The sequence below is a fragment of the Sitophilus oryzae genome, unplaced genomic scaffold (assembly GCF_002938485.1).
Source record: "Sitophilus oryzae breed Bouriz unplaced genomic scaffold, Soryzae_2.0 scaffold_1620_pilon_pilon, whole genome shotgun sequence".
Classification (NCBI taxonomy): Eukaryota; Metazoa; Arthropoda; class Insecta; order Coleoptera; family Curculionidae; genus Sitophilus; species Sitophilus oryzae.
The window spans coordinates 5671885-5694156 of NW_022146304.1; the positions used below are offsets into that span (position 1 = coordinate 5671885).

At 32.3% G+C, this 22272-nt stretch overlaps 1 protein-coding gene across 1 annotated transcript in view; it reads right to left on the bottom strand.

Annotated features, from left to right (window-relative positions):
* Positions 1-15755, bottom strand: part of LOC115880239 (cerebellar degeneration-related protein 2-like) — a 368754-nt gene extending 352999 nt beyond the window's left edge. The window contains exon 1 of the mRNA XM_030897408.1: positions 15473-15755. Within this exon, the coding sequence (XP_030753268.1) occupies positions 15473-15524 (52 nt within the window). The 5' untranslated portion in view covers positions 15525-15755. The remainder of the gene's footprint in view (positions 1-15472) is intronic.
* Between the last annotated feature and the right edge of the window lie 6517 nt (positions 15756-22272).

The window sequence follows — 22272 nt, forward strand, 5'->3', positions numbered from 1 at the left end:
GGCTTCATTGAAAGCTCTCCATCGGGTTCTATTTTTGGCAGTTGTTTTTGCTTCATTCCACGTTGACCCTACTTGTTGAAACTCATACAGTAAGGTACGTCTCTATGTTTGAGCAGGTCGTCCTTGCTTCCTTTTTCCTTGGACATTCACAACGCTGATCTCTCCAACTCTCCAACCCCATTTTCTTTTGCGAATTTCAATGCCTATGGTATAATACCGGGAATAGGAATATACCAATATATATTAGGAATATTGCAGATATATTCCTGACATTACTGGTATATTTCTGGTATTATATCGGGTATTTACTATGCGCTCGTTGGAAATACCTTTTATAAAATTAGACTGTTCATCTAAGGGATATATCGGATACCCTGATTTTGTTTTGTTCTACCCATTGAGTACTTAAACACCGCCCGTGTCTCGTTTTTAAGGTAAATGTAATAATGATGATAATGTAATGGTGTTGTAAAATAGAATGCAGTGACGAAACTAGTTCTTCGTTGGGAGCTGTCTATTTCGAAAAATAACTCAAATTTATGTTCTTTTTTTTAAACAGAACACTCTACATATACAGGGTTGTTCACCACATACGCCACGGAGTATTGTAGCTAAACGATTAGATTTTTACAAATTGTAAGTTTTGGGTTCGTTGAAGAACTATTAGAGCTATAATTTAAAAATATTTTTACAAGATACAGAGTGTCCCAAATAAGTAAAAAATATTATAGTTGTATTTTTTTTTAAATAGAACACCCTCGAATGTAGAGAAAAAATTAAAAAATAAAATATAAAGTAAAAAAAGAAAATTGTTTTGCTTGTCGTAAAGGGGGGGAACCAAGCTCCACTCCCACAACCGGTTTCTGGGCGGGAGTGGGCTTGGTTCCAAACAAACAAGCAAACAATTTTCTTTTACATTTTTTCTCTACATTCGATTTTTCGAAATTAGAAAAAAATACAGCTAAAAACAAGAAAATATATTAATATATACTAAAACTGTAAAAATTTTGTTCAGTTCATATATTTGAGCGGGCCGAAAAACGCTCTTTACCATCTTTGACGGGAGATGCACAATATCTCACCGACACTTTACGACATCGTCTGTTGATATGGAAGAAGTTTTGCTTGCCGTATCGGTGAGAACCAGCCCTGGACAGCCCACCTGATGAAGGGTAGGCCCAGAAACCGGTTGTGGGAGTGGGCTTGGTTCCCCCCTTTACGACAAACAAAACAATTTTCTTTACTTTTTATATTTTATTTTTTTTAATTTTTTCTCTACATTCGATTTTTTCGAAATTAGAAAAAATACACAGCTAAAGGCAAGAAAATATTATTTATTAATATACACTAAAGCTGTAAGAATTTTGTTCATTTCATATATTTGAGCGGGCCGAAAAACGCTCTTTACCATCTATTGACGGGAGATGCACTAATATCTATTGACGGGAGATGCACTAATATCTCACCGACACTTTACGACATCGTCTGTTGATATGGAAGAAGTTTTGCTTGCCGTATCGGTGAGAACCAGCCCTTGCTTGGACAGCCCACCTGATGAAGGGTAGGCCCAGAAACCGGTTGTGGGAGTGGAGCTTGGTTCCCCCTTTACGACAAGCAAAACAATTTTCTCTTTACTTTTTATTTTTTTTTTTTTTAATTTTTCTCTACATTCGATTTTTTCGAAATTAGAAAAAATACACAGCTAAAGGCAAGAAAATATTATTTATTAATATACACTAAAGCTGTAAGAATTTTGTTCATTTACTTATTTATTTAGGCACTGCTAAACTGCTCTTATTTTATTTAACTTAATTTTACGAGATAATTTTTCTTTGCATCGTGATATTTTGATAAACTACACGGAAACTGAACTAGTGCTGCTTTTAAATAACATGCTCTCAGTCAGAGTTATATTATAACTATACATAAAAGTTAGCGTGGAATAGCCAATGACCAATATTTTACGTCAAATTAATTAGTTGATTGTTTTGATTACCTAATTTAAACCGGCCGACTATGTAATAAAGTTAAATAATGCATTTTTACCCCGTTTATGAAAATAAGTATTTTAGAAAGCCCGTAACAAGGAAAATAAAATAATATACAAAATATCGCATTTAAAAAAATATATAAAACATATAAGTTTTAGTCGTATTTAAAAAAGACAGCTTCCAACGAGGAACTAGTTACCTCACTGCATTCTACGTGAAAAACTGTACGGGACACGGTTTTCACCTTTTCGATAAGTTATAGGATAACCGAGATACAAAGGGGATCGAAAAATATATTACTTTTAGATTCGCCCTGCATTTTAGGAAGTAAGAGAACTCGGACATATCTCTATGTAGTATCTTTAGTTTCATAAAAAAGTAACATCGTAATGTGAAAACCGCATCTTTGTATCTCGACTTATAAATGAGAAACCCTACAAAACACACGAAAATGGGACACCCTGTACAGACGTACTGCAAAATCAAGGAATCAACTACGAATGAAATCCAAGATCGATTTATATATTTTAATATTTTTTTTTGTGTTCGTGATAATTCCTTTGCTACTTCGTCCAAAAACCGACAGTACGGCGAAGGAGCGTTTTGACGAAGTAAACGGACGAAGGAACGAAGGAACACAGTCGCATAAAATCGACAATTTCCCATAGTAAATATAGGATTTTTGGACGAAGGGATGAGACGAAGGCACGAAGTGAAGTGGCGAAGTGTGAGTATGGGGCTTAAAATTCTAAATTTCAGCAAAATTAGAGAAAAATAAATAAAGATTGTATACAGGAACAATTTAAGTTGTGTAATTGTGTTATTATTATTAAATTTTTGTTATTTTAAACGTCCGCGTATGACTGATGTAAGCGTAAACCCGCGGTTACATTGGACGCGGGTCCGCGCGTTTTTTTAAACGTGCGAGTTCTGACGGAATTTACTCGCACGACTATTTTATTTTAGTGGTTACATTAGATGCGCATTCATGGTGTCCTGTGTGTCGAGTTAGTCAAACTACCACAGTTTAAAGAATATAAATATATCAGTTGACCCACTCTTCGCCAGTATCAAAATTCCTCCCGCCGCTCCCCGCCTGTCTTGTAGACTTGGGTCAGTCTACATCCGTTGCTCGACGTGTACACATCGTTCCAAGTTTATTTTAGTTTTGTTTTCAGTCCGACGCATAGGGTGAACCAAAAATAGTGTTTTAGTTGTTTTGTTCGAATTGTGAATAAAATGTCTACTAGAAATATTTGTGCAGTGGATGGTTGTGAAAGTAGAATGAAAGACAGACCATATATCGTTCTTTAGGTGCCCAAAAGATGAAGGAAGGTATGTGTTTATATAGTATAGGATATTAAGTATATAATAATTAGAGTATTAGACATATTAAGTATATTATAATTATGGAAACCTAACTATGAATGAATTATTTTAAAAATATACATATAAATTAAGAAAAGATTTTACTCGAAATACGCACAAAATATTTACTTTTAACAATTAGTTTATTATTTTAGTAGGTATTTTAGAGTAGTAGTAGATATTTTACTATTATGTTTTGGATTTTGCAGTATTTACCGGTTTGCAAAGTGCATATTAAATTATTATTTAAGAGCAAAATAAAAACACTAAATCACCAAAATACACCAAAATATTTTTACTTTTACACTGGACGCGCGTTTCGCTAACCATGTTAGCATCATCAGCAGATGATTATAAACTGAGTTTATACTTTGAGTTATAAACTCAGTTAGTAACTGAGTTTATATTTTGAGTTTATAATCATCTGCTGATGATGCTAACATGGTAAGCGAAACGCGCGTCCAGTGTAAAAGTAAAAGTGTTTTGGTGTATTGTGGTGATTTAGTGTTTTTATTTTGCTGTGTAACACCAAAGGTTCCAACCCTCAACTGTAATTATTTAAGATATATGCATTTTTTTAAATAGCATGGAAAGTCCAAATGTTATCGCCAGGTAATAAAAATACGTGCATATAACTGCTATTGACAAGTTTTTTAGAGTTTTTACTAAATTTTATGTAACAGTAAATATAACAATTGACGAGCACATGGGAAAAACGATGAGTATCCAGAAATGATAAATGTTCAAGAAACCGTTTTTTTTTATTGAAATTACGCATGGACTTTTATATCCGTGTTTATATGGTTTTTCCCATTTTTAAATGCCTGTTTCTATGTGGCCGTTATCGATATTCCCGTTTATTTAGGTACCAAAAGGTGTAGCTTTTTATATAAATTATATTTGCATATTTCTTAAGTTATAGCATGTTTTGCTTTTTAGCTGTTTGCATTTAACTTGAATTATCTACCTTTTTATTAAGAGGTTATAAAAAGTACTTGGGTACAACTTGTCTTGCCATAGTCATTTTTTTTAGTTTTTACTAAATTTTATCGAACAGTAAAATTTATTACACAGTTAACTACTAACAGTCATAACACTGTTCATGATAATCATAAAATTTAGAAAAAAATCAAAAAAAATTGACAATGGCAACAAAAGTTGTATGCAAAGGTACTTTTATTACCTTACGATAATATTTAGGCTTTCCGGGTAGGTAATTAAAGTAAAATGCAAACATCTATAAAGCAAAACATGCTATAATTTAAGAAATATGCAAATTATTATTATATATATTAAAAAAAATAACTTACCTATTATATTTATTTAGTATACATTGTTCATATGGGGTTTCCATAATAATTATTAATAATAATTACCCTATTAACAATTCCATATTACAAAGAATTAGGATAGAATAATATATCTGATATTTTAATATTTATGTAGGTATATTTAATACTAAATACTAATAAATATTGATCAATTATTAAAGACGCCTAAAACTGTTAATCAATAAAACTAGTACTGTATTTTTATTTTTCTACTTGCTATATTAAAATTCCTTAGTATTTTTAGTTGATCCCTCGTATACGGCCAGCGTTCTGTCTGATAAAATAGCACTTCCGCTGCACCCGGTAAACGTACAAATTTTTTGTCACCTCGAAGGGTCACGGGCCGCCTTTGAAGTCAAAATAACAATAGAATTCCTTAGAGAAGGCCAACTGATATATTTATATTCTTTAAACTGTGGTAATATAATAATCTTGGGTTTTTTAAATTTATGAAATACCAAAAAACTGTAAAACTTGAATGAAAATTTGCAAATTATATTATCGTAGTGACCTTATTATTATAAGGTCGACTCAAATCTCTATCACATTATTAAAGTGTTTTTTTTTCTCTCATTGCTGTTTATACGGGAAATTAAAATTCTTAATAACCGTCTCCTAGTAAGTACCTACGGCTCGTTTAGATTCTTTTTATATTATTATCAGGCAGGGTATAATTTATATAACATTTATATACAAGTTCTAGTTATTATATACAAGTGTAATAACAGACGCGAGGTGCTTGGTCACAGTTAAGTGATCGTAATCACTGTTGACTAAATAGGCAGGCTATTACCGCTGTTTAGACGCCGTGGTATCGCCTATCTATGGGAAATCTATTAACCTAGTGTTCGCTTGTAAAGCAAAAAAAAAAATATTTCGCGTATTATAATTTGATATTTTCTCCTGGGATTGGTCGGTAATTGTGGTAAAAAACGACATACGTAAAGTACGAAACGCTTTAGATATCTTGGATCATAAAATGTAATTATTGTAATGAGAATTGCTGGAAAGAGTTATATTTTTATTTATAAATGATTTAATCAGTACGCAAGTAATTATAATATAGCCATTATAATAATATTGCAAGCACTAATTTAACGTAACACTTTGACATACATGAAAATAAATTTGGAGTGCGACAAACAAAAGTAACTAGATTAGAGACTGGTATAAATCCTAGTCACAGATCTGTGATATCTGTGTCTGTGATTTGTGCCTTTTCATTTAAACATCTATTGTGTCCCCCTTTCTTAAGTTATAAATCATCATAGATTTCGTCAAAGCTTTTGACAGTTGACAGTATTCCCCATGCGATGGTATGGAAAACTCTAAAAGAAAAAGGTATTCCGGAAACAGAACCAGCGACAGTTTTAACTTAGGGACAGGAGTAAAGCAGGGTTGCATATTATCGCCGCTTCTATTTAATATCGTGCTCGACAGAGTTTTGACTAAAGCCACAGGAAATATTAGGGGAGTACAATGAACTCTGACATCGCATCTGACGGATCTTGATTATGCTGATGATAATCTGTCTCACAACGCAATCCTTCAAAGACATGGAAGTGATGCTCAGACGCCTCAAAATAAAAGCAGACAAAGTAGGATTAAGCATAAACATCGACACACATCGCATTAACACAAATAACAACACTCCTTTAATGTAGGAATCAAAAATGTCGAGAATGTAACAGAGTTTACTTACTTGTCAAGTATTGTAACAGCAAACGGTGGTGCAGACGCGGATATTGTCAGCAAGATCAGGAAGGCGCAGCGAGCCTTTGGCCAACTAAAATCAGTTTGGACCTTCCGTCAACTCTCCATACAAACAAAATTAAGAATATTCAATTCCAACGTCATACCAGTTTCACTATATGGCTGCGAGACATGGAGAGTGACAAAAATATCTATCAACCGCCCACTGGTGTTTATCAATCGCTGCTTGCGAAAAATACTAAAAATCTGTTGGCTAGACACTATACGTAATACCGACCTGCTTCATCTTACAAACCAAAAAGAAGTAGGCATTGCAATTCGCAAAAGAAAATGGGGTTGGATAGGTCACATCTTGCGGAAACTTGATAGTAATATCGGTGGTATATAATAGCGAGATCAGCGTTGGAATGGAATCCCCAAGGAAAAAGAAAGCAAGGACGACCTGCTCAAACATGGAGACGTTCCATACTGGATGAGCTTCAACAAGTAGGGTCAACATGGAAGGAAGCAAAAACAACTGCCAAAAATAGAACCCGCTGGAGAGCTTTCACTGAAGCCCTTTGCTCCGCGTAGGGAATATAGGATCCTATATAAGTCATCATACAGTCTATAACTAACCATACATGGGGATCTTCCTGTTGTAGGGGGGACAGGGTATTTCCCATCCTGCTCTGACAACAGATTTTCATCCTCCGAGGAGTGGGCATCTACATCTTCACGTTCTTGAGTTATCTTATCACATCTTGAGAATCACAATTTTAATTGTAGGGAATACTGGGGTAAGGTGGCGATGCTAAGGGAAAAATCTAAATTAACTTTGAAAATATTTATTTTAAGAAACAATAACGAAACTACAAAACTACAAACATGTTTGCTATATTATATAGGTAACAAATATCACATAAACTAAATCATTTTTTCTAAAAAAGCAAAAACAAAAAACAAGTCAATTTAGTCAACTTAGCCCATGTAACGGGTAAGATGACGAACACATTGGGGTACGATGACTTAAATGCAAAAATCGCAATAAAAATCGCCATCTTCCAAAGAAGAACACTCCTTGTGCCACCACAACGAACAAGATGAACATTGGAACCAATTTTCAATTGGAGGATCTGTATATAATTCATTACATCCCGGACACATCATGTAGTGACTTGCATTAGATGTCTTCTGATTATTAGAATTAAGACCACTTGGGCCAGCCTTATCGTAGTCAGGTATGGGTCCTTGACGTTTTTTTCTTTTCTCTACTCTCTTTTCCTTTACCTTATTTGTTTTGTCTCTCATAGCCTTTTTTTTCCAATCTTAATTTTCTTTTCATTTCTTTTTCTGCTTGTTCATTCTGTTTTATTTCCAAAGTTTCCTAGCACGCCTGCTACTAATAATTGTGGCAGACATTTTTTTTTGAGTTATGGATGCCCTTTTGACGATGTCGTCATCTTACCCCCATGCACACATAACCTTATTTTTTTATTTCTAAGTTGAAACAAAAAAATGTCAATACGTCCAAACATTGGTTGTTTACTCTTAATATCAGGATATTATCTGTACAAATATTGAAAATCGTACTTACTCATTAACAAGCACAACCACTAAAAACTTTAGCCAAAATATTATAACAACTGTTGAGAAAAACAATTCGGCCACGTGTGCGTTAAACTACAAACTGCTGCGACAAATGGCGGTCTTTTCTTAATACCGCATGCTACGTTTTAGATGTTGCCAAATTTACAAATCAAATTATTTATTTATAATGGAAAATTTTGGCATTAGTCATCTTACCCCAGTTTTCCCTACTTTGGATAGAAAATGACTCTCTGAATAGAATGATGTATTATTATATGTCAATTTTTGACATTTTCGCATATGGTTTATTTGAAATTGTAACATGCAATTCATAACGACAATTTCACTCGAAATACCAAGTGTGTAGTACCAAATTATTCGCAAAATATGCTTCTTCCAAATATTCTAATGAGCCACCCCGTTCCATTTGAAAAGATTTTGATACGAACAAAAGGCTGCAGCGAGTTTTAATACGACAAAGCTTTAGTTTTAGAAATGTTGAGACTCAGGAGGTTCGAATCACACCAAGATTTAATGGTGATTAAGTCATTTGATATAATCCTATGAAGTGCCGTGACGTCCTTGTTTTGTTGCTCCAAGTGAAGCTAGTGTCGTCCGCAAAAAGACATATTTTGTCACTGATGTTTATGTTAGCAATGTCGTTAATAAAAAGAAGAAACAAAATAGGGCCTAGTACTGAGCCTTGTGGTACTCCACATTCTATTGGCTTGCTAGAAGACAACGTAGTTACGTTACAACAATTATACGAGGTAAAGCAAAATGTTGGTGTAAGTTTGACAACACTGGAATATGTTAACAAGGCAAGAAATTTCAAAATCATTTTATCATCTAGGTACGGTTCTTCTCCATAGTTTGATTTTTTTATTCATCACAATAGCTTTATTTTTATTGGAGATATTCGCTTTTGAATAAGACATAAAAGACAGTAACGATTTACAGCAATTTTAGCATCGATTTTGGATCCTCATCAACACACTTATAAAATAGTGTTTATTGATTTTGTAATGTTACTGTTATTGCAAAGTCGTATTATTATTGTTTATTAAGGTTTACTCTAGTAGAGATGGTTTTAAGTTCTGAAGTATCGGCTATTGTTGCTGTAATTGATCATGATAGAGATTAACTTTTGGACTTAAAACCATATCTGCTAGAGTAACTGCCCAACAGACAATAAAAATATGATGTTTCAAAGATGGTGACACTACATAAATCATAAACATTATTTTATAAGTCTGTTGACTAAGGCCAAAAGCACAGGCATGGTTTTAATGTAAAAAATAAAAAAATATGTTAATGTCTTGTTCAAAAGTGAATATCTCCAAAAACAATAAAGCTATTGAGATGAATCAAAAAACAAACTCTCGAGAAAAGATACACCTAGATGATAAAACTATTTTTAATTTTCTTACTTTGTTAACGTACTCCACAGGGTGTTTCAGACTTTCATCAAAATATCAACATTTTGTTTTCTCTCGTACAATTTACAGATGGCAACTTTAATTTTTGATTTAGAAAGAGGTACTTTTTTAATTGTTATTAAGTTCGATCATACTAAGTACCGCATCATCGAAAAAAAAAAAACGGCGTCAAAGACGGCTGGGGAAGACAATCGATAATAATTTTGATGAAGTCAATGTCATGCGGCATTTAATAAACATTAAAAAATAAAAATGGTCAAAAATTAACATTAACTACAGAACTAATTACAAATTTTTTAAATATAATTATTATTACACATTAAAAGTAATTATAAAATAATTTTAATATTTAATAGAAATATCAATTATTTTAGTGTTTATTCACAAAAACAAGAGCGTGAATTAGAAAAACAGAGGAGGTTAGATTTTTAAAAAATAAACCTAAATAATTCAGATGACATATCAATGTATTTTGTGCCAAATACACGTAGGTATTTAAGTGTAATGTTATCAAGAAACTGCAGTGAAATGAAGTGTTGTTAAGTGTAGTGGTTGCAGTTTTAGGTAAAGTGATAAAACGACGCTCTAAGCTATTTACATCGAGCGCCAGTGTGATGTATCTGGATCATAATAGTTAACCTTTAACTGACGTGGTGAATTTTTGTAACGCCTATGGCGTGCTGGGGTCCGACGGACCCCAATTTTTTTTAAGTTTAAAATACATGATGAAGAGATTTTATAAAAAGCTTGTTATTTTAACACTGTTTACGATATATTCAAACTCGTGAACAAACAATTTCATTAATTTTCAACAAATTAATAAGAACGAAGACAAAAATAAAGTAAAACGCATTTTTTAGGAATTTTTGACAACAGAGATATAACTTGGTTAAGAAACCCATAGAAATTAAAAACATATATACCGCATGATCGAGAAAAAACGGCGTCAGTGTTGGCTATAAAATGAAGATCGCTGTCATTTTATATGTAAATTTATATGGGAAATGTCATCAATGGTCATCTGATGGCCACCTGGACGCTGTTTTTTTTTCGATCATACGGTATTTTATGATTTTAACGTATTATTAAAAGTACAAATAACTGAAATGTGAAGCTAAAGTAATAAACATAAATTATTTTCAACAAAACTGCAAACTTGAATGTACAGGGTGGGTCAAATTCGACGCTTTTAAATGGAAACACCCTTTTCTATAGGAGATAGACGTATATAATAATATATATATAATATTGATGTCTGGACCTCAATTTTCATCAAATATATGATGGCGAAAACCGTACAACAATATCTGTTACCGTTTTGGAGTTACGGGTGTTTTTCAAAATGTGCATTTTTAACAAATCGCTGTAACTTTTTTTTTCCTATGGAAAATTTTGTATTTCTATGAAAACATCTCCAAAGCACCTTTTACGTAGAATTTAATGGTTTAAGTATAATTTTTTAAAATTAATAATTTAAGAGTTATCAACAGAAAATTGATTTTTAGTTGGGACACCCCTATATTTTTAATTAACTGAAAAGAATTTAAAATTACCTTTCCAAAAATATAGCACACTTGATATTTTGTTATAATCCCCTTCTAAATACAGAATTTTTAAAAAGTTCGCCAGTTTTAACTAGTAGGCTTTGGACCCCTTATTGATGATATGCCCTTAATGGAACTCGAAAACATATTTTTCCAGGAAGACGACGCACCGCCTCTGAACGCTGAAGTTATCAGCAAATTTTTGCAGCCAATTTCAAGAATAATTGAATAGCGAATCAAGATCCCAGCCGTTGGCCATCGAGGCCGCCTGACTTAGTGCCCATGGATCTAATCCTATGGATATATTTGCGGAAGAATAAAGGTTTCTTATTCTTCCGTATAATCTAGACAAGAATTAGAAATACTTAGCAGTTATGAGAGGGTATCTTTCACCCCCAATGAGTTAATGAATTCCGCGAGAAATGTTCAAAAACTGTCCCGTCTGTCCATAACAGAAGACGGTCGATATGTCGAACACCTGTAGCAAAATCTCATGTCTTGGTTTGCTATTTATTTTTATTGTTATTAAGCGGCCCATACACTATCAAACAAATTGTGCAACGAAGCGATGCGCAACGTTCCGTTGCACAACTGCCTCACCCATGCACTTAGTAAAATTATGATCAAACTTTTTATTAAAAGTTGTGCATTATTTGAGAAACAATCATGTCCTCAATTGCCATTGCGTCAATTATTATCGTATATACCCTAGATGATGTCGATGATACCAAAAAATGAAAAAGAAAACAAAGAATTTGGATGAAAGACCTAAAATATTGCACAACGAAGCGCAACACACATATACACTACACAATGCGTTGCGCAAACAGTCCTGTTGCACAAAAGAATTCAAATATTCTTGAAACTCATCAAACAATTGCGCAACGCATCAAACACTATCATACATTGGCAACTCGTTGCGCAACAGCCTGCGTTGCGCAATTTGTTTGATAATGTATGGGCCGCTTTAGATATAGTTTAAATGTGTTGATGTTGGTTAAATATATTTTAAATTGTTATAAAATTCTGCATCTCTCATAGGAAATATAATTTTCGTTTTAATTGATGCTCACAGCTAGAATTTTTTTGCATTACAGCCGGTGTCGTTCAAAGCCTACTTATTTAAAGCGGGCGAATTTTTATATACTCTATATCTCGAAGAGGAATCGAGCAAAATATCAAGTGTGTTATATTTTTGGAAAAGTAATTTTAAATTCTTTTAAATAAATTAAAAATATACAGAGTGTCCCATATAAAAAATCAAATTTTCTGTTGATAATTTTTAAAATATTAATTTAAAAAAAATTATACTTAAGCTATTAAATTCTACGTAAAAAGTTGCTTTGGAAATGTTTTCATAAAAATACAAAATTTTCCATAGCAAAAAAGTTATAACGATTTGTTAAAAATGCATATTTTTGAAAAACACCCCGTAACTCCGAAACGGTAACAGATATCGATATGCGTTTTTCACCATCATGTTTTTGACAAAAATTGAGATCCAGACACCGATATTAGTTTTTGTCTATCTCCTATAGAAAAGGGTGTTTCCATTTAAAAGCGTCGAATTTGACCCACCCTGTACATAACTTTTGCAAATACAGTTCATGCTAATATAGGATCTGCATTTGCCGCACATAGATCGTGCACATTTGATTCATGAGATTTTTGTTTTTTGTCATTTCTTCATTGACATATAATTGCCATATATACCACATCTCTTTCTTTTCTGGTATTGATTATTCAATTTTTTCTCTTCTGTAAGTAAGAGATTCAGAATCGGAGTTATAGTTATTCTTCGGAGAAAAATCAATGTCTCGATGGTCTTCATCTCACTTAAGCCTCTTTAAGTTCATCAAACCACTCAATTAATGCTTCCTCAAAATTAGCGTCCCAGTGAGGCACACTTTTTAGATTACCCACCATCCTAATAATGTGACATTCTTGGCGTGGTGGTGCCACACAGACCCCAATGAAACTTTAGCCCCCGCTGGTAGGAACAATACTTGATAAAATCAAGTGCGCCTTTAACGTTTAAATATCTTAGTTTTTGTATATCTTATCTCTTTTTTATATCATGTCGTTTATCTTTTATTTATACAGGGTGAGTCTTAAATAAGTGCAAATATTTTCAGGGCTGGTAGATCTCGACAGATTTTCATTTTACCGTTTTTCCAATGAGTCCAAAATAACCGAATCATTTAAGTTTGAAAATTTTAAAAAATATATTTATTTTTAAAAAAAAATCAGGGCCACCGGATTTTTTCTGTATTTCCATCTCTTTTAACAATACTTGATTAACCATGGTAATATCAAAGATTAAGAAATTATACCGTGGGAAAATTTGCAGTGAACGGGCAGTTTTCTAAAATTACAGGAAAATTTAAAAGAAAACGCACTTTGAGTATTTTCAACATCTTTTTTTGCAAAAAAAATCAAAGACGTGTTCTTGCTGCCGAAATATAACACGCCTAAAAATATTTGCGCTTACTTAAGACTCACCCTACAGTGGCGTGTCGTATAGGGGGCCAGGGGGGGCGAACGCCCCCTCCGCCCCTATGCGCTTAGCGCCCCTGGCGCCCTTTGAAAAAAAATAGAAAAACTAAATTTAACGCAAAACAAAGGGTGCCCTACCGTGCCCTTAGCTCTTCAAGATAAAAAAAAATGTCGTATATTATATTTCTCACATTTTATTTTTGTTTTTTAATGTTTACTTATATCCTTGTATTAAACAAGGCTTATATTTAATAATTTAAATCTCTAATGAAGTAGGCGTATATACTACGTACGAAAGTTTTCATATGGGTTTGAAACTTGAAACTACGCTACCGCTAGACCATTGTCTATAAATAAAAATACAATGGCTAGACATAACGAAGAAGATCCAAAAAAGGCCGCCAAAAAAGAAGAGGAAAGCAGTCGCGATGGAAATAAATTCGGGGAATCACCGACCGAAATATAATCGATTATAATGAAGTGCTGAATAAAATTAATATATTGTCCAATCACTTGCAAAAAGTTAATATCAACTTATGTACAGCTGCTAATATGATTAATGCGGTAACTATAGATCTCAAATCATTAAGAAGTGAAAAATATTTTGATAATTTTAAAAAAGAGGCTACTATTTTGGCAAATAAATGCAATACGTCAACATCATTTTCCACAAAAAGACAAAGAATAAAAAAAATTCATGATGAAATCCAGAATGATTACCTACATCAAAATTCTGAAGATAATTTCAAGATATCAGTGTTTTATGGTACTTTAGACATTTTAACTGGTACTCTAGAGAATCGTTTTGAAGACTTCCTTAATATATGCCAAAAATTTAATTGTTTATTGAATATGGACCAATATGGATGGATATGGACGTCAATGATGACAATTTAAAATGTCTTATGGATTGTTATGGATTATTCTTTAGTTGATGAATATAAACATGTTTGCAGTTTATTAGAAGAAATTATGCAATGACAACAAATTTGCACCTGACGAATATTTATCATTTTTAATTTCCAATGACCTAGAGTCTTCATATCCATCTTTATGTGCATTAATGTGCATTACTTCTCAGTATTGAAGCAGACGCAGCCCAGGATCTAAATATAGACGAAATAATTGATTTCTTTAAATCGGTTAAATAAGACGCTTGCATCTTTGAAATAACTGTTTTGTATACTAATTTTTTAATAAACAAATTTATAATTAAAAAAAAAAAATAAAAGTTTCCATGTAGTCTTATTATTTAAAAAAATTTATAATTTATTTGATTGTAAATTTGTACTTTATTGATCATTGCGCCCCTTAAGGTCTTCGCCCCCTCCGCCCTTTTATCCACGACACGCTACTGTCACCCTATATAATTCTTAAATGATTTTGACATAAATAGAGATATTAGTTTATTTGTACACTCTGCTTTATCTAGTTTTTATTTTACCCTTTTTCTGTTTATACGAAGATCCTGAAACTATGGCAATGTCACACAATGTCGTCGGTCAAATCGTGAAAGAATTCCATTAAGTCTATTTTTTAAATCAAACTGTAAATAAACAAATTGTTTGTTTATACTCGTAGATATTGGGTAAAAACAAACCAATGTAAAGGGTTTGTTTAACTTTAATTTGAGAACAATTTTATTTTTTACCTCCTTCCTCCACATTATGTACAAAAAATTAATAAAAAGATATAAAAATATTTAAGATGGGTATAAATTTGTACACTAAATATAGAGACAAAGTAGTAAAGATGAATGGCATAGATATATTTATCAAACAATTAGAAATATTATTTAAGAACACCCCTCCACCAAATTTTAACAAATCCTCCCTCCTATATCTATTCTTCCTCAACTCTTGTGGGTATACAGAATATATTTAACTCCATATTGTCGTTACAGGTGCATATGGAGTGAAAGTAGTATCACCTGCTTTAACCCTGACGTTTACATCATTGATAGTCGAAACATAATACAAATTTACAGTTGTTTAATTAAGAACAAGAATAAACAAACATACCTGAAGTATCAATAGAATAAAAGTCCAGCTCCAGTTCTCTGAATGTAGCCATTCTAGTTCCAAGTTCAACAAAACAAACACTTTTTATTAACAACACTTTGCGGTCATTTCAGTACGATAATATACACGAAAAAATGAAACATATTTAAAACACGGCAAGTGTCTTATAATAAAACTATTGGCCCCGATATTCGATATTTAACTTTAATCGACGGTATGCACGTATATATGTGAATGGGTTCTAATGGGTACTACTACCGTGCGTTTTTCTTAGCCGTGGCCCGGCGGTGCCATAGGAACCTATCTTCGCGCCGATCGAATCCACTACACGTGTGCCGGCAATCGGACGTGTGAAGCATCGTCTTGGCTGAAATCGCTGGGCGATCTGGTTTTTTACTTCGATGACCGATTTTGGACCGAACAAATTAAATATCTGGGGATTACAATGTAAAGAGTAACTGCATTTTCAAGATTCCACAACTGTAAAGTCTTTGAAATCAATGAAAGAAATAAATACATTATTTTTTTTTAATTCAATTGGTCTTATAATACAGACTGGACAATATCGGACGCTGCGAGTATGGTTAAATCAATCGGAAGTTATTCCATTAGTAAATGCTGTATTATCATCATCATCATTATTCAACCATTTCCAATTATGGTGTACCTCCCTCGCATATTTAGATACCCTTTTTGCAGTTGGGTCCAAGTTATCCCTGCTAATTTCCTAATATCACGGTCCCATCTCAAGTTTGGTCTTTCTCTAGGTCTATTGATTTCTCGGGGGTACCATGCTACCATGCAGTAATTTTTTGGTGCAAGAGATGTGCCCGTCCTTCTTGCCAGGTGTCCTGCCCATTGCCACTTGAGGGATTCAATAAAAAAAAGGATTCTCTCTCTCAAATCAAAAACAGCACATAAAATCCATAGAGTACCAAAAACATCTCAGGATCTTTTGTGTATATGTACAAACCATTTTGTATTTTTACACTTTTTCTTCAGTATTCTGATTTCATATTTTTTTAAGTTGTCTTCAGTCTACTACAAGTTATGTCTAATACAGGGTGAGTCTTATATGAGTGCAAATATTTTAGGGGTACTATATTTCGACCCCAAAAACACGCCTATGAGGTTCTTCTCGCGAAAAAGAAATATTTTGCATTTTTTTAAATTTTTAGTTAAAAAACATAATATTTTCATGATACGGCAACAGTGGTAGTAGATTAAATTTACAAGAAAGACGACCCAGAAAAGATCCAGTGGTTCTCAAAATTTAAGCGAAAAATCAAATTTTTTGGAAATTTTCAAAGTAAAATATCTCGGTTGTTTTGAACTTATTTGAAAAACGGCAAAGAGAAAATATTATGTTTATTTTATCGAAATCTACCAGCCCTGAAAATATTTGCACTTATTTAAGACTCACCCTATATATCATTAATAGGAGGAACATAGGGTAATACACAGGGCCGGCTTAAGGGGGGCGCGAAGTGGGCGGCCGCCCGGGGCGGCGCCTGCTAGGGGCGGCACATCCAGGTGTGGCAAATCAATTACAACTCAAAAATTTCGTAAACATTTTTATTAACATCGGCCAAAGATTTGAAAAGAAAATGACATCAATAACATAAATAGAACCGATACTAAACATTGTTTAAATAAGCTTATTATTATGCGAACTTTGTATGCATGATTGGGACAACCCGCAAAAGGCTCATGTGCATTTTGGCTTCCTTTCAGATCACTTTACATAATCCTTTACATAATCCTATATGAGTAAATATATTTCTATTAGTTTCAGAGATATTAAAAAATAAATCAAAAATATATGTTTTTCAACACTTCTTAAAAAAAATATTAAAAATACAAGAACTGTTCTGAAATCAAAACTATATTAGATATTTACTTCAGAGGGTCTGTTCCTACTTTGCTTTAAATAAGGGTAATCGTAAATCATACAGGATGTTCAATATTTTACGCCAAACTTTCAAAAATATAAAATAACTAGCGTGTACCAGCAACTTCGTTCGCGTCGAATTAATCATTTGTAATGGTGATGATAAAGCAAAGCAAGAATTTTCATTAACATACAAACTGGATAAAATTTTCTCACATTTATGTCAGCATGAGAAAAACAATATGGCGATATTATTATATAACTTGGTAATATTTGAGGGGTAGTTTCATCTCGTTGGAATTTGACTTTCGAAAAATCCGTTTGCCAAAAATAAGCTTTTTACGTCAAGCAGTTTAAGCAGAATCGTGGTTAAGAAATTACCCAACTTTATGGAACACACTGTATATTTTTTTAAAAAATTTCAAAATAAGTAAAAAACCAAATAAATTATGCTTGTCCAAGCGTTTTCCCGAAAGACTAACCGTTTTTTAAATAACAAATATTGTAATATTTGAGGGGGGTTTTCACCCTCTTAGAATTTGAGATTCAAGAAACACCTCCTTATCGAACCTCTACACCCCACAGTCAATCCGTTTGCCAAAAATCAGCTTTAAACGTCAAGCAGTTTAAGCAGAATCGTGATTACTCAATGGTCATATTTTATGAAACACCCTGTATAAAGTTATAAAAAACCTTAAAATATGTAAAACAACAAAATAAAATATACGCGTTTAAGAGTTTTTTCCGAAAAACTCACCGGTTTTTAAATAAAAAATATTTTAATATTTGAGGGATAGTTTCACCCCCTTAGAATTCGAGTTTCGAAAAATCCCTTCTTATCGAACCTCTACACTCTAAAGTCAATCTGTTTTCCAAAAATCAGCTTTTTACGTCAAGCGCTTAAGGCAGGATCGTGATTAATCTATAACCAGATTTTTCGAAACACCCTGTATACATTTTTAAAAAAATTTAAAATATGTAAAAAAACAAAATAAAATATACGTGTTTAAGCGTTTTTTCGGAAACTTGACCGTTTTTTAAAATGAAAAATATTGTAATATTTGAGGGGCGGTTTCGCCCTCTTGGAACTGGAATTTCGAAAAATCCCTTTGTAGTATCTAATTTATTTCTTTGAAATCGAAGGACCAAATGTAAAATAAATTTCGCTGGTTGCGATTAATAAAATTATTCAAACAAATAAACTCTTACCTACCTAGATTGAACTTGGTTTCTGTCTCGGTATTTCTGTGGAATAAGGAATGGAAAAAAAAGGGGAAAAAAGGAACCGAATTATAATTGATAGCCGAAATAACCGTTATAAAAAAACTAACTAAATAAATTTTGAACTTTACCGTCAGACTGCCCGATGCTGTCTCTACATTAAAAACTAATACAATTCTTATATATATTATATTACAGTGTTGCCAAATCAACAACAATATTTAATGTTAAAATAACTGCAATACTATAACTGAAAATAAAATATAACACCCTTCTTATCGAACCTTTACACCCTAGAATCAACCTGTATGCCAAAATTGAGCTTCTTACGTTGAGTGGTTTGAGCAGGATCATGATTAATCAGTATGTCAGTCACTTAAGGATTTTATATATTAGTATAGATTTTTGTTCGTTTTTTTTTTAAATGGAATACCCTGTATATTATTTTTTTCTTTGATGGAGAATTAAAAAATGAACATTTTTTGTATTAAAGTATTTCAACATTTTTAATAGTTTTCCGGACACGCAGTATTATTTCATATGGCGCTTTCAATGGTAAAATACGAGAAAAATCATTGGGTGGCTTTGATAAAAATTTACTGTGGAAAATGCCATATGAAATACAAAACCGGGAATATCTGCAAAACTGTTAAAAATTTTAAAATACTCTGCTAAATGCAAAAAAAGTTCATTTTTTAATTCTCCATCTATTGAAAAAATAATATACAAGTCTTCCTTTTAAAAAAAACAAAGACAAATTATTTTATATTTTAAAAAGTATGGCGTAGAATTTTGAACATCCTGTATGATTTACGATTTCCATATTTATAGCAAAGTTAGTAAAGACCATCTAAAGTAAATATCTAATATAGTTTTGATTTTAGGACAGTTCTTGTATTATTAATAATTTTTTTAAGAAGGGCTGAAAAATGTATATTTTTATTTATTTATTAATATCTCTGAAATTATCGAAATATATTTACTCATGTCTTAGGATTATGTAAAGTGATCTAAAAGGAAGCCAAAAATGCAATAATATACAGGGTGTTCCATTTAAAAAAAATCATCCCAATCCACTCACACTTTTTTGAGCCACCCTATAGAAGTTAAAATATTTTCCTGAAGCACATCCTAGTACATACTTTAGGTTTGCACTTAAACAAAATTCCCAAGTTTTTATTTTAGGAGCTACAGATGCCCGACGCACTATTGCCTGACCCTGTATTTATTATGATGATCCAGTTTTAAAAATTTTCATATTTTTAATCAAAGGTTTTCAATTAAACAAATATAATATTACTATTTATTTCGTGCTGGCTAACATAATTAGTAGTAGTTCTCAGGTTTCAGGTTATATATAAAAGGAAAGAAAAAATTGCATTCATCTTTCTTTGAAACAATTTAATTCTTTATATCCGCTAATGTATTCATCCAAAGTCGAGATGAATAACAAGGTCATGGACCTCAACAAACAATAACCATCAACCACTTTCGTTTGGCAAAAAAACGCGACAGGTGGTTTCTGAATAGTAATAGACATGTACTAGACCACCAGCCTTATAAAAAATCGCTCATCTCGTAATACTATCGAAATATTCAAATTGTAGATTATTTAGAGAGATGGAACTTTTACTTTTACTTGTTACTTTATTTAGGCAGCAGACAAAAAACAATACTCAATACAATTCAAGTGAATCTCCGACTCCATTATGTAGCCCAGAAAATGAACGAAATAAATTGATCTGGTTTTTTCAAAGTAGGTGTTACTAACAAGTGCTACCATAATGCCTCCATTAAGTTTTTGTTACTTTATAGTAACAATTTAAGTTACGGGGTAGTCGCGTCCACGACAACAATTTTAGTTTACTTCTAATTTATAGTAGCATTGGAAGTAGCAAAATGGTTACTGCTACCTTCCTAGGTTACTATAAAGTAGTCGTCGCTCATCCATTGCCACTAAAAAGTCATGGGGGTCAAAAACGGCTGCTTTATAGTGCCGTAACTGAATATACCCTAATAAATGTAATTGCCTCAGACTGTTTTAGTGTTTTCTTTTACTTGCTTTTAAGCTTTATTAAAATTTTGTAAAATCCCTAATGTGAATAATAAGAAATTTAGATATTCTAGTACTTTCTAAAGGAAAAAGAGGAAAACATATTTTTATTTATTATTTTCACTATTTTCACAGCTTTGCAATCTATCTATTCAAGTTTTATTTCCTTTTCAATTTAAATTTTAACCGAATATATACTTACAAATTATGTTCAAGGAATGCTTAGTAGTTACTTACCTACTATTATATTATTATTATTTTCTTAAAATGTAGGCTAATGTTATTTTGTATTTTATTAAATGAAATTACCATAAAATGACGGTAATAGCAAATAGGTACTTAATTAGACCAGGTCAAGTTTCTGTTTGTTTGTTTCCTTTAAAGGTTCCGGCAAATGAATGAATCTTCAATGTAGGTGACTTGTTTTTACCTGCTTATTGCATTAAGATTATTTTATTTTACGTGTTTCTTTGAATGAAAAATTAAATGGAGAGAAAATTACCATTTCCTTTTCACTTAATGCTAGGTAAAAATAAAAAATAAGTATGCTTTCTGAAGAAATACATTTAATATTTTGGTTATAGTTATAAGGTTAGAGTTCTAAGATGACATAGTATAACATATATAACATAATATTGTTAATTCATAATCCTTGAATTATTGTTGTTAATTAATTCTAGTTTTCTGCCTTTTCTCGGCTGGAAAGTCAAGCTACCTTTAGCGGCTAGACATCTAAATCTTTAATCCATAAGGATACTTCTGATTCCATTTTTCCTTCCGCTATAAGCTTAAAGCTACCTAAAGTTGAAAATTTGAAGTTTGTGACACATCTAAACTACCTTATGCTGGGTCATGATTTTACTAATATATACTTATTACAAGCACAAGACACGCCCCCAAATACGTCATTGAAAATATAATCTATCTCAGCACATTCCTCCAAATCTAAACGTTTGCAGCACAACAATACGTCATTGGAAAAATTTAATTTTATGTTCATTTCACGTGTGTCAGGCTGTGAGATGGTTGTGGGATGCAAAATCACATAGATATTAAAGAAAAAGAAAACTTATGATGGAATACCAACAACAATATAAAACAAGAGCTAAACTAAAAGAGTGGGCGTTAAAATACTCTATACCTCATGTAGCTCTGAATAATATAGAAACACTAATAATAGAAAATGCACAATAAGTAAAAAATAACTTCAAAGGACAAGGCGGAACGTTATGTGGCACCAATGGAATGTATATAGTCGCCACCACCGCGATCCACGGAGAGCTACACGTAGCAGCTCTCCAATTAAGTGGCAATTTGGTGGCGCAGGGAACTTTCTTGAAAGACACAGATTAACAATTTTTTAAAGTACTGTGGCGATACACAAGCATTTTTTAGATTTTGAGTTTGGTATGTAAAAAAGAGAAACTTTTCAATATGCGTGAGAAAAGAGGACAGTGGTATCAAAAAGAGGACTGTTCTATGGAATAGAGGACTGTTGGCAACCCTACTTTAATGGACCCTTAATGCTGGTTTACTTGTAAATCAAAGGAAAAAAAGGAAAACATATTTTTATTTATTATTTTCACAACTTTGCAATCTATCTATTCAAGTTTTATTTCCTTTTCAATTTAAATT